Source organism: Benincasa hispida, chromosome 1 (genome assembly GCF_027475165.1).
Source record: "Benincasa hispida cultivar pf3 chromosome 1, pf3_genome.v1.1, whole genome shotgun sequence".
NCBI lineage: Eukaryota > Viridiplantae > Streptophyta > Magnoliopsida > Cucurbitales > Cucurbitaceae > Benincasa > Benincasa hispida.
Genome location: NC_143478.1, coordinates 67,878,335 through 67,891,327, shown reverse-complemented (window position 1 = coordinate 67,891,327; position 12,993 = coordinate 67,878,335). Strand labels below are relative to the sequence as shown.

Genomic DNA, 12,993 nt, shown 5'->3' with positions numbered 1-12,993 from the left:
GTCCAAGCGAAGCTCATAGGTTGGAAAGCAAAAAGTCTCTTCTATAACTGGACACTTGTCTACTTAAAATCCGTTCTATTCCAGATATCAGTTCTGGTTATCGACTTTTGCGACACCCTCTACAGCTGGCGGGCGGATGGGGAATGTTCAAGATACTTCGATCCAGCAACTTTTTAGGAGTTGGCTTTGGCTTGTCCCTTTCTTTAATAAGAAGGTATCTTTATGCCAAAGATCCTTCCTTCAGCTGGTACGCAGGAGCGCACTTCGCAGGAAGGCAACAAAGTTCAGTTCATGAGACCGCGGCGGAGTGGAGTTGTTGGAAAAAAAGTGCTTTCTGCTATTCCACTGGTGTGACTTAGATACCCTTTCTTTGTGGTATCAGTCATGCTATTTGAATAGCCTTCAATCATCATAGCCTCTCCACCGATTCTGAAGACTCTTTCGGCATCAACTAAGTGGTAACACAATGTATAGAGTCTGACACCTGCTCAGTGCTGGAAGGTCGGAAGGAGAAGTGTTGTAAGTTCGAGAATAGGGTAGGGTCCCGCCCTTAAGATGAAGATAAGATTCGAGTTCCAAACCTTTATTCATGCACCCCCGTACAACTGCTGCGTACAAGTTCCGACCACCACCTATTTACTAAGATCATCATAGATTATTAATGCGTGCATTCTATTATCGCGGAAATATTCCCCCATGGCACACTCAGAATATGGGGCCAGAAAATAAGGTAGGCCGCTTATTCCCATCCAAAAACCGGATCCCTAGGCCAACCCTACAGGAAAGCTACTTAAGAAGGGTTGAAGCTCATCTTCAACTTAGATTAGAGCGGTTTCTGTTGAGTGTAGAAAGCTGGAGTGGAATGAGTCCCACCTACTCTACTCTATATATGTAAAAGAAAAGAAAAGCTTGCACGCGTTTAAACCTCATTCGTCAACCTGAGACTCATTATAAACAAGTTCTCTTCCTATACCTATAGGTTTGAATAAGGCTATGATGATCTAGAGAAACGTGTGGTTTCTGAACCCATTGAGATGACCCACGACCAGGTATTCGACCTTTGTTGAATTGGAACCAACCACCCCACTCTAATAATATGAGAAAGGAAAGCTTTATCCACTTCGTTCACTGTTGGCCCGTAGTAAGACATGCCACCTTAATGCACGGGACAGTTAGAAGGATTTTCACTCTTACTGAACCGACCTTCGAGATGAAAGGAACGGCCTCCCACTCTCTTATGCAGCTACTTCGAAAAAACAGCCTATTATGGCTATATAAAGGGACCGGCTTCCCGAAAATGTTAATGCCCTAAGATTGGACTCATCCCCAGTTTCCACAGATGGAAGGGCGAACTCCTCAACAAAAGAGGTGGCATGCCCAACCATATGTCCTGTTCAGTCAGTTACATATCGGTCAGCATGATTGTAGCAATACAAATGTTCTCAGGAAATGAAGGAGCGAAGCAGCTCGACCCCCTTCTTAGTCAATGGGGCAGCAGGTTTGGCATCCACTAGAAAAGAGAGAATCCACTTCAGATAATCACGCCTCTGCTAGGCAGCGTGTGGAACGGCCGAGAACGGACCTTTTTGGATATATAATCCAAGTTAAGAGTGGAGTTACGGAAAGAACCGTTCGCTCCTTGTGATCTCAGTCGGTTCAGTTGCGATTGAACCGTCTGTTCAACTTCTTTACCGCGGACTTTGGAACACATTCGGTAGGCTGTGTTCCTTCGACACTCTGTTCAGCAACCTTGATATGTCGGTGCTTTTTAACCATAGGCATCTTGCCAGCTTTTTTTTTTACTTCTTTTAAAGGGGAATGCAGGCTTTCCTTAGAAGTTTTCGCTTGATCGAAAGGATATAACAAACACATACAAAACCTTAGCTTCGCTGACTTTATAAGGTATAACCTTCGCCACTATTTTCACTTAGATTAAAACTCAAATAAAAAAAGATTAGGATTGACCTAAACCTCTTGCTTGACCGCTCATATGAACTCTTCCGCCCTCAAAAAGGCATATTGAGACTCAGAGGCAGAGGATGAGGGTTTACAGATAGTAACTCGTGCTAGAAAGATGATGTTACCCTCGACTAGACACAGATTACCTCTTCTGGTAAAGGATCCACAGTAAGGGTAAATACTATTTCGATTTCGTGTACAGAGAATTGGTAAATGACTGCAATGGAGCTGGCTTGGAAACTATTGACTCGAAGGTCGTGGAACAAGAAAGAAAGAAGGGACCCTACCAAGACTTTGGGTTTGACTAAAGCTTCTGGGCTCGAACACCCCCCAAATAGCGCCCGCATTTTGTTTGGCACCGCTTGCCACATCATCACGACTTTGGCCACAAAGCCCTATCAAACGAGGAAAACTAAATCTTCGGAGTACCCGGTAATACTTGATCATCCGAGAGTGTGAAAAAAGTCTCTGCCATTTTAGAGGCACTAATCGTAGTAGAGCTGGCTGATGACTCCCAAGAGCTCTTATCGACGGAGTCATTTGGCACCTCGATGTCGACTAATCACATCCTGGGGTTGAAGAAAGTCCCAAAGGTTCGGTTGTTCGCCCCATCTGCTGCATCTAAATATGCTGTTTCATTTGTTGAGACAAAAGCATATGAATTAACTGGTCTAGTGAAGAAGAACCGCTAGCTTTAGCTGAGAAAAAGGCGAGTTAAGGATGCAGAAAGAAAGGAGGCAGATACGTGAATGAAGTGAGATCTTGGAACAAGGGCAGTGGTTGGGTCTAGGAGAAAATGGAAGGAGCTTGGGAATGAAACAACATAGGCTATCCCTCATGAGTGCGACATGCATCATTGCCTGGGCCTGACTATTCAGTTAAAGTGAGAGTTGGTTCAACTATCGAGGATAGAAAATTTAAGGAATTCTCAAGTTGCTCGAACCTGGTGAGAGAAATTTTTTCAAGACTGCCGTCTTTGTTAGTAAGTGGATCGGAATGCTAACGGCGAGGTGCGACCCATACCAATCCTACACTCCTTTATCCTATTCTTTGTCACTTCTTGGAAATCACGAAGAGGATTCCTGGGCTGAATTGAGTGGGAGGGGAGCGTTATCCATGTTCCGGCTCATTCGTATGCTCATTCTATTCATGCCACTAGAACCTATAATAAACCATCATTTCAAACCATCCTGTTACAGGGAATCTTTGGAAAGCAGCTTAGCTTGTGTTATTCGTAAGACATCTAGATTGGCTTGGCAGGGTAAGAGCTGCCCTTGACTCTATTCCTTCCTACCGCCCTTCTCACAGAGCCGTACGTGGACGTTACCGCTCATACAGCTCCCAGCCAGCAAGCAGTCCACCCCGAAACCAAAGGGGTACTAACTAACAGCTGAGTCCTCTACAAACCGCAGGAGATAGTTTTTTCGCGAACCGCCTAAAGTTCCAACTAAAAAGGCGAAATGATTTCTCATTATCTCAATTGAAGTAATGAGCCTCACAATATTGTGAAACTCGACGTGTTTGAGACTTAGTCAAGGATCCTTGTCTCCCAGGTTGGGGCCGGCGCTATGCGGACAGTCGAGCTGCTCGTCATTTTTGATAGGGCAGGCGCTCCCTAACTCTCGCATTGACTGAGATTCATTTTAGGCGATCGGCCTGACTTTTCTAGGTTTTTTCGGTGTTCTCGTTGAAACACACAGGTGTACTCCTTGCTTCTGGGGACATTGATCCGAAGCTCGAGTATGGTCCGTGCGCCGTTTTTCTTCTCTACCATGACGAATCAATTGATTTAATGTAAGCATCGCTTGAAATAGCATTGGAAAAAGGGAGTCTTCGTTCATTCAACTTATTCAAGAATGCAAATTAAAAAACTAGTATTTTTATTTTTATTTTTTTCGTAATTAGAAGTGAAACGTCAAATTTCAAATTCACGATCTGTCTTCAAGTCTAATCCCATTGGCGCAGTCATCAAGGCCAATACGACGTCGTTTACGATGACCGCCACATCGTCGCTATTACAATCCAAATTCGAAGAACTTTCAATCCTCCATTCATCGTAAGCAACGTCAAATTTCAGCGCCTGTCATTTTCCTCTCAACAACTTCTTCTACCGTCTTTCTCACGGTTCCTTCTTCTCCACTATCGAAATACTCGTCCTTAATCCGAATCTCCATCCAAAACTCGCCCGATTTTCTTTTTTCCTCCCGGTTACTCGCCGGAGATGGAGAGGAAGGCTCTGCTGGTCTGTTCTGTGGTTACTATTTTGGGAATTTTGATGGTCGCCACTGGCTTCGCCGCTGAGGCCACAAGAACTAAGGTGAAGATGCAGTTTCTTACTTATCACTTATTGATTGCGTGAATTTTCTGTTTGGCTGATGGAAAAATCCATCGGAAAGAATGTGGAAGAACAGTATAGGAGTAGTTGTTCATGTTTAATAGGGTTTTTATATGGTTGAATTTGATGGGAAATTATATAAAAGTTAGTTATTGGTGAGTTTTAAATATAGATTGGATTGGATTGGATCTGTTGTTTTTGGCTTCTTCTTTTTATCTTTACTTGTTTCCCAAGCCCTACTGAATTGATCTTCTTCATTTTTTCCACTATTAAAGAAAGGTGAAGTGATTTGACTGATGGATTGGGGGTTATTATATCTAATTATACTTTTCTATTTTTTATTTTTTTTATTACAGTGATAATTGAGAATCCTGATTTGAATCAGATGTCAACAGTACTTTTCCCATTTGAATTTCCTCTAATTTCAAGTAATAGTTAGAGTCGGTTTGTTAACAAGTTTGTTTGTAATTTGCTATTTTTAGAAGTTGGACAAATTTAGTGACAGTTTATCCCTTGAGATTTTACAAGTTACAAAGTTCATGTCATGAAGCCTTTTACGAAACGTTTGATGAAACAGAGACAAGACTCTGGATCAAGGAAATAATAGTTCAATTGGGCAGTTTAATTCTTAACTAAGGATATTAAATCTAAGGGTATGTTTGAAAGTGATATTAATCCAAGGGTATGTTTGAAAGTGATATTAAAACAAACACATTTTTAATCATTTAGAATCAGTTTAGTTTTTGGTTTTAAACTTTTAAAAGAAATTGTATCACTTTCAAGCATGCCCTTATTGGTCTTGAGACTTATGATTATGAGTACAAACTTTTGTATGCTTACTGAAATCATAATTGGCTTCTTTCTATATAACTTGATCTATGTTGATTTTGGTAACAGTTCTTTCAAGTTTAGTGTGGGATCGAAGCTATTTAAAGTTTGACCCATTGATTTTTTCATTTGACAGTTGAATCATGTCACTATAGTCGCTCCTAATATGTGCAAATATCCCCGAAGTCCTGCAATGGGCCTTGGTTTGACAGCCGCTCTAGCGCTTTTGTTTGCTCAAATAATGATGAAGGCTTTGACGGGATGCATTTGTTGCCTTAGGGGTCCTCGGCCTCCCGCTTCTAAATGGAGAACAGCTGTGATCTGCTTTACCATTTCGTGGTATCTTTCGACCTTTCCTTTCTCATCCTAGTTTGCATTTAGTTGATGGTTTACTGGTTGCTGTTACATCATGAGATAAATTATATAAATGCCAGTTGAAATCAGAATGATTCTTGCCTTATGGTTTTCTCAAGCGTGGGAAGGAATTTTGAACCCAATTAATCGAATTAAAGTTGTTTTATTGTCAAGTATCTTCTGCTCGAGTTCTTAATGACTTGATTTCACGATATTGTTTGTGATAATATGATTTTTATTTCTGCTTTACCACAGTTCCTGTTCTTGTTATCATCATTTTGGCTTCTTCTGCATTGTTAATTTGGTATGATTTTCGTCTCTTGTGTTTATCGAACTTAACCAAGAGAAGAGACTTCCTCATAACCTGATCCATGAACATCAGTGTAAATGATTGATCTATTGTTCTTGGAGAAACATTTTATTTCACGACTAAAAGAACGATCAATTCCTTTAATTCCCAATGAAAATGGAACAAACATAGATTTTCCTTGTACTCTGAATTCCTCCCATCATCACCCCTTTGTCGAGTTGTGTTTGTTTAACCATCATGGGTTGACTTAGTTGTAAATAAAAGACATGGGTTTGATAATGGGCCAAGAAGGAATAAGTTTAATCTATGGTGGCTTCCAACTTAAGATTTAATACTCTATGAGTTTTCTTGACACCCAAATGTTGTAGGATCAGGCGAGTTATCCTGTGAGATTAGTCGAAGTGTGGCCCGGACACTCACAGTTATTAAAAAAGAAAAAAAACGTTGTGTTTGTTGGAAAAACTAAGTTTGAGCCCTGGATTTTCCCTTCCCTTTTCTTGTACCTACATCCCATCCTCAGCTTAATTTCTTCTGCAGGATTGCATATGTGATTGCAATTCTCCTGTTTCTCACTGGTGCCGCGCTGAACAGTGGATGGGGTGAACGAAGCAACCATTTCGGTTCTTACGAGTGCTATGTTCTGAAACCGGGAGTTTTTGCTTTTGCTACCATTGCGGGTGCTGCAAGTTTAGCTCTGGGATTGTTCTACTTCCTCATATTGAACTCTGCAAAGAATGACCCTTCTACTGTGTGGGGCAATCCTGCCGTTCCTCCTCAAGCAAACATTGCAATGGCGCAGCCACAGTTCCCGCCTCCGCCTGCACCGAGAACTACAGACCCCGTATTTGTTCACGAAGACACATACATGAGACGACAATTCACATGATCAGTTAAATGTAGGTTCATAACAAATGCGTTTAAGAAAACCATAAAACCATACCACTTGATTGATGTAACTTTTGAAACCAGGGATTGAAGGTGAACAAAATATGTTCGCTCTGTAGAAAATAGCTGTTTTGGAGTTGTACAGGCTCTCTCTCATACAGAAACTGAATTGAATTTGTGAAAGGAGGTGTCATTTTATTTGCCTTTTATCTAAGGGAAGTGAATAAATTGTAATGTAATAAAATGTGTATCCACGCGTTATTTGTACTACAAATTTTGTAGTAGGAAGCGGTGGTTTAATCCTGTTGAGGCTTACGGAGTATTTGTTTATGATAAGATAGTAATAAAATTTCATTAACTAGCTAAGGATGCATCTGGAATATATTTTCAAGTTTTTAGTTTAAAAAATAATTCATTTTAGAAGAAATTGAAGTGTTTAATAATCAATCAAAATGACTTTTCAAGTGTATTTTAATCAATTTTTATCAAAAGTGTTTAAATAAAAATGATTTTTTTTAAAAAAATATTTTTCTCTCAAGTTAATCCAATGGGCCTCAAGTGTGGGTAATATTGCTGCTCATTCATTTACTTTCTTGTGGGGTTCCTTGGTTGGTTAAGGGTAAGTAATTTGAACCATATATCTTTTAGCTGCTTGACACATATTACGTGTTTCTTGAGAAATTTTTTAGGACTCATGTCGAGTATAGCTCATTTTGAGATTGTTAAAATCATTGGAATTAGTAGAAAAAAAAACAATTAATTGTTATTTTTTAATATAGCATATTAATTTAGGCCGTATATAATTATTTGTATAATATTGAATTAAACCCGTTGATTATAAATATAGGATAAATTAAAATTTCTCGTCCTTAATTATGGTTTTTTTTTTTTTACTTCAACATTACGTAGGATGGGAGATTCGGGCGGCTGATTTATTAGTTTAGAGTTTGTACCTATGCTTTTAAAAGTTTATGCTTGGTCTTTATAATTTTAAAGGTTTTCATGAATCGTCTTAAGTTTATAGAAGAATTAATATTTCTTCCTATTTTTCGTTCAACCCGAAAACTCTAATATTGTCAACTTATATTAAATAGGGCATCAACTCATTTTTAAGTAAAAAATAAAATAAAATACAAGGATAGAAACAACTTGTATAATTAGACTTCCCTTAAAGTTAAATTGAAATTGAGTTCAAATTATAAAAATTAAATTAAATTAAAATTTATGATAAGAAATTTGAAGGTAAAAATATCTAAGCATTCATTACTTGTTTGTTATGGGTTTGTTTGAATTTTACAAGGTTCAATATAAACAACTACATCAAATTGTTGAAATTACCTTAAAAAACACTTTTGATTTAAACTTTCATAAAATAATAATTTAATATCTATTCTTTTAATATGATATCACTTTTCATACTTTTTATTAGTTCATGTCACCTTTCGTACCAAACTCAAACGTTAACTTCTCTTTAAAAAAAAAAAGAGAAAAAATCACTAATAAAAAAATTGCTTGAATTATTAACTAATCGCTCATTTGAGAAAAATCCCCCCATTTTTGGGCTTATTTTAGGCATTATTAAATCCAAGACGATACATAAGTATTGGTATATATGGATATTGCTTCTTTCAAGCCTATAAGTTTTTTCATTTTTCATTTTCTTTGAAAAATTTCAAGCCAATAAGTTAATCAAAGCCTAATTATACTCCGTTAATATTTTTCTTTCCTAATCTCACATGTTTCCGAAATTTTAAATTTTTGTATGAAAAGTTTTTTTCAAGTACTATAATGAAAAAAAGTTGACTATTACCATTTTCATGACTATGACTCTTTTTATTGACTCGTAACATTCATTCTTCATATAATTTATAAAAATTTATGTTTGATTATCCCTAAAGTTTTTCGAATGTCAAGATGAACATAATTTAACTAATATAGTAGTTGTATTAATAACTTCAAAGTCAAATGTTAGATTCCTCCATCCTGCATATTGTAAAAAGAAGTTTTTATTTATTTTTTTTCTAAATATTGTATATATATATATATACACGAAGATGAGAATAAAAAATAAGAAATATGAATGAGAGAGAATATTTTGAAGGAATTTTACAGGTTGTCTATCTTTGAAATTCTAATTTTACCAGAAATAATATTTGAGTGTAGCTTAGTTTATGCTTATGTCTATATATCTTCTCCAATCACAAAAAGATAAAAATATTTTAAAAACACGTACTTCTATAAAAAAAATTGTCATATAATAATTTGTAATTAAATACTTAAGTTAGATGCACAAAAATAAATGCAGCCGGATATATATCAAAATATTCTTGAAAATCTTGATTGATATAATCTTCTCTATTTGAATTAGAATATTGGATATGACTCATTTCTTGTTATAATAATGTGAGAATCTAATTATTTGGTGTCCGTGAAGTGCTTAAGTTCACACATGAGTAGAGATTTATGGATTTTGTAAAAAAAAAAAAAAAATAAATAATAATAATAAACGATAATGAGTATTTTTTTTAATATAATTCTTCAGGTTGATCAAATCTTTAATTTTGAGGATATATTATATACTTTTTTTTATTACGTTTATCAAAAAACTAATTATTATATAATCGAAAGATAAACATTAACTAGACTAATGAAATTAGAGATGAAAGAAAATTTCAAATGAAGATGCTTCATTCAAAATAGTTTTTTTTTTTTTTTAAAAAAAATTCTTTTTGAGAATCTCTATTTTTTTCTTAGAATCTCTATTTATCTACTTAATAAGAGTAATATTACTATTATATATATATATATATATAAGAGTATTATTATTCTTACAAACAAAAATAGTGAATTTCATGAATCCAACCAAAGAGTAACTTTGAATTTCTACAAATTTGGAGCAAAATTGACCCAAATAGTGACGTCACTTACTAGTACAAAAAAAATATTAATTTTGCCTAAAATAAATGCCCCCACAAGAAAAATGAATAAAAATAGGAATTAGCATTCTCAAAATAATAATAATAATCAATCCATTTATTTATCACCTAAACTAAATTCCCCACACATTTGGCCTTATTTTAGGCATTTTATTACATTTCAACAAAACCCAAAATGCTAAAAGGAATAAACATTCATCTATTTATGGAGATTGCTTTTCCCTACCCTATAATTTAACTAAATCCGAATTATATTCAATTAATATTTTCCTTTTTCTAATCTTTCATACTTCCAAAAATATTGTTTTTTTATTAAAAAAATAAATATAAGATTACATTTTCCATTTCAATCCTAACACTATATAACCATGGACATATCCATTCATTTTCATTATCCTTTCACATTTCAACATTTATCTTTATCTTATTCTTATATTTTCATTTCTCTTCAAATTCTTCATTATAGCACATAAATGAAGCTCCTTTTTGTTTTTGTTTCAATCTTTTCCATTGCCAATTTAAGTTCAAGGAATGTATTAGCTTCGCCTCATTATTTCAATGTTCTTCATTATGGAGCCACCGGAAATGATGAAACCGATGATTCACAAGTAAGTAATTTATAACTCCAATTATATATATATTTTTCGAAGCAATTGTTAGCATGTCTCTAACTTTTTATTATTTTTTTTCTATAAAGGCTTTCTTAAAAGCTTGGAAAGATGTATGCGAAGCAACCAAAGGCATTCCAACATTACATGTTCCACTCGGAAAATCTTACCTATTGAACCCTCTCACTTTTCAGGGTCCTTGCAAGTCCAAACAAGTCAATATACAAGTAATTTATCTCTCACCCCATATTCTTTAAATTTTTTTTTTTTTATATTTAACCTACTTTTTGAGATTGAGGACACAAGTTTTATACTAATTCATCTATGACAGTTGAAAATTTGAGAAAACACTTTTAGAAAATGAACCATTATTTTGTCGAAATGAGTTTGGTTTAATGGTATTGAGATGACTTCTGTCCAAAGAGGTCGGAGGTTCAATCTACTAAAAAGAAATACTATTTTATATGATTGTGTTATTTTGTAGCTTAGAGGAACTCTAGTAGCTCCAAAGAAGGGTGCATGGCCAACTGACAAGAAAGATAAATGGATCGAATTTCATGACATAGATGGACTTACAATTAATGGGGGAGGACAAATTGATGGCCAAGGTTCTTCTTGGTGGGAAGATTGTGAAACACATTGTGAACGACCAACGGTAACTTTTAATTCATTATTAAATTTATAATGTGGACATTACTTTTATAACATATGGTTTTTTCTAGGCATTATTTTTCCACAATTGCAACGGTTTTCTATTAAGAGATATGAAGCACGTCAATAGTGGAAGGAACCACATCTCCATAAATGCTTGTAACAATGTTATGGTCTCAAATATTCATATAATTGCTCCTGAGGCGAGCCCGAACACAGATGGAATTGACATTGCAAGATCAACCAATGTTTTTATTCAAAAATCTTTCATGGCAACGGGTAACAAATTTTAGATTGTTCTTAGGAAGAATATTATTTTCATTTATAAGATTGTAATCATATATTTTATTATAGGTGACGATTGTGTTGCCATTAACAATGGATCTTCCAACATCAATATCGTAGGGATTACTTGTGGCCCTGGCCATGGCATAAGGTAAACATGTTGATTTCTAAATAAAATATAACATCTAATCTTTATTTGCATTAAATAAAATCAATTTAAAAGTTCTATAACAAAAAAAAAAAAAAAAATACAATGTAGCATTGTTTTGTTATATTTGAATGTAGCATTGGGAGCTTAGGAGCAGATGGACAATACAACGTAGTTGAAGATGTACATGTGAGAAATTGCTTCTTCAAGGGAGCTCAAAATGGAGTTAGAATCAAGACTTGGGAGGTGATATTAGTTTTCAATTAACTCATAATGAAATATCGATAAAAAGTAATATTTTTTGTTCCGACATAATTTTAGGGTGGATATGGATATGCAAGGAACATCACATTCGAAAAAATAACACTCATGAATACAAGAAATCCAATCATTATCGATCAATATTACACTACTTCAGCAAGTTCAAGAAAAAATAAGGTACAACAACAAATTACTTTTATCTTACTTTTTTCCCATTTTGTTCCCTATATATATATATATATATATTTAATTACACTTTATATTCAGGTAATAAATATAAAAGTGAGTGATGTGACATATCGTGAAGTTCATGGAACATCAGCAAATGAAAATGCAATTACTTTGAATTGTTCTCGAGCTCGTTGCACCAATATTCTAATGGACAATGTGAACATAAGGACATCAACACCAGGAGAAGAAGCCAAAGCTTTTTGCCAAAATGTTGAAGGAAAAGTCGATCGTGCTGTTCCCAGTGTACCTTGCTTATCAAAATTTGATTAATTTGTTTTTGAGACTTTATTAATGTATCATTGGAGAAAAGGATTTAGTTAATGATCCATCTCTTAATTAAGTCTATTAAACAAAGATGTTAATTAACCTAAAAAAGTCCAATGTCCCATTAATCTATACTTATAAACAAAATGGAACAAGTAAGCTTTTAAAAATAGAATGTGTAAGCTCAATGTCCCATCGTAAACCATTTTATAATGGTACTCATTATAAAATTTGAAATTGAGTTGGACAAAAGTAAATTCATGGATTCTGTGGGAGTTGAAAAATTAGGAAAATGAGAGTTTAAAACCGCCATTAAAAGATTTTAATAATACTATCTTTAATGTCGGTTGTCAACCAACATTAAAGCCCTTTAATGTTGGTAGACCAGAAATTCTTCTAATGTTCCAAAAAAAAAAAAAAAAAAAGGAAATAGAGACTAAAAAGGAAAATAGAACGTATGTTTTTAGTTTTTAAAATACTATCTTCAACTACGAATTCCTTTATTTTGTTTTTTGTTTTCTAATTAAATTTCAAAATTAATGCCAAGCTTTGGAAGTAATAAAACAAAGTTCTTAAAAACTTCTTGTAATTAGGATTTTGTCAAAAATTCAAATGTTCTATTAAAAAAGATGAATACTATAGTAAAAAATTGTTCAAAACTTCTTTCCTCTGAAGAGGACATTAATCAAGGAAGTGAACTGTGATCTGTCTTTTTAGTTCTCCTATGTGTTGGGGAGGAGTTGAATGTTTGTTGGGTATTTAATTGATGAATGCTATTTCATTAAAAAAAAATTGAGAAAACAACAACAAATTTTAAAAATAAAACAACAATTGAAAATTGTGAAACCTTAAAATTGAAATTTGAGATAAACAGAGATTTTCACTTTAATTCTATCATTTAGAAAGAAAAAACTTGACGCATATCGCAACTATCATTT

The 12,993-nt window shown here is 34.4% G+C and overlaps 2 protein-coding genes across 2 annotated transcripts; both read left to right on the top strand.

Moving 5' to 3' along the window:
• The first annotated feature begins 3,876 nt into the window (after positions 1-3,876).
• LOC120090266 (protein VASCULATURE COMPLEXITY AND CONNECTIVITY-like) lies at positions 3,877-6,974 on the top strand. Its single transcript, XM_039047863.2, has 3 exons — positions 3,877-4,276; positions 5,259-5,461; positions 6,324-6,974. The coding sequence occupies exons 1-3, from the start codon at positions 4,181-4,183 to the stop codon at positions 6,670-6,672; spliced, it is 648 nt and encodes a 215-aa protein (XP_038903791.1). The 5' UTR covers positions 3,877-4,180; the 3' UTR covers positions 6,673-6,974.
• Positions 6,975-10,015: 3,041 nt separating this feature from the next.
• LOC120078487 (putative polygalacturonase At3g15720) lies at positions 10,016-12,195 on the top strand. The gene is made up of 8 exons (XM_039032760.2): positions 10,016-10,215; positions 10,305-10,442; positions 10,700-10,870; positions 10,938-11,145; positions 11,221-11,302; positions 11,437-11,545; positions 11,621-11,737; positions 11,828-12,195. Exons 1-8 carry the CDS (start codon positions 10,081-10,083, stop codon positions 12,059-12,061), a joined length of 1,194 nt encoding a protein of 397 aa, XP_038888688.1. The 5' UTR covers positions 10,016-10,080; the 3' UTR covers positions 12,062-12,195.
• The last annotated feature ends 798 nt before the right edge of the window (positions 12,196-12,993 follow it).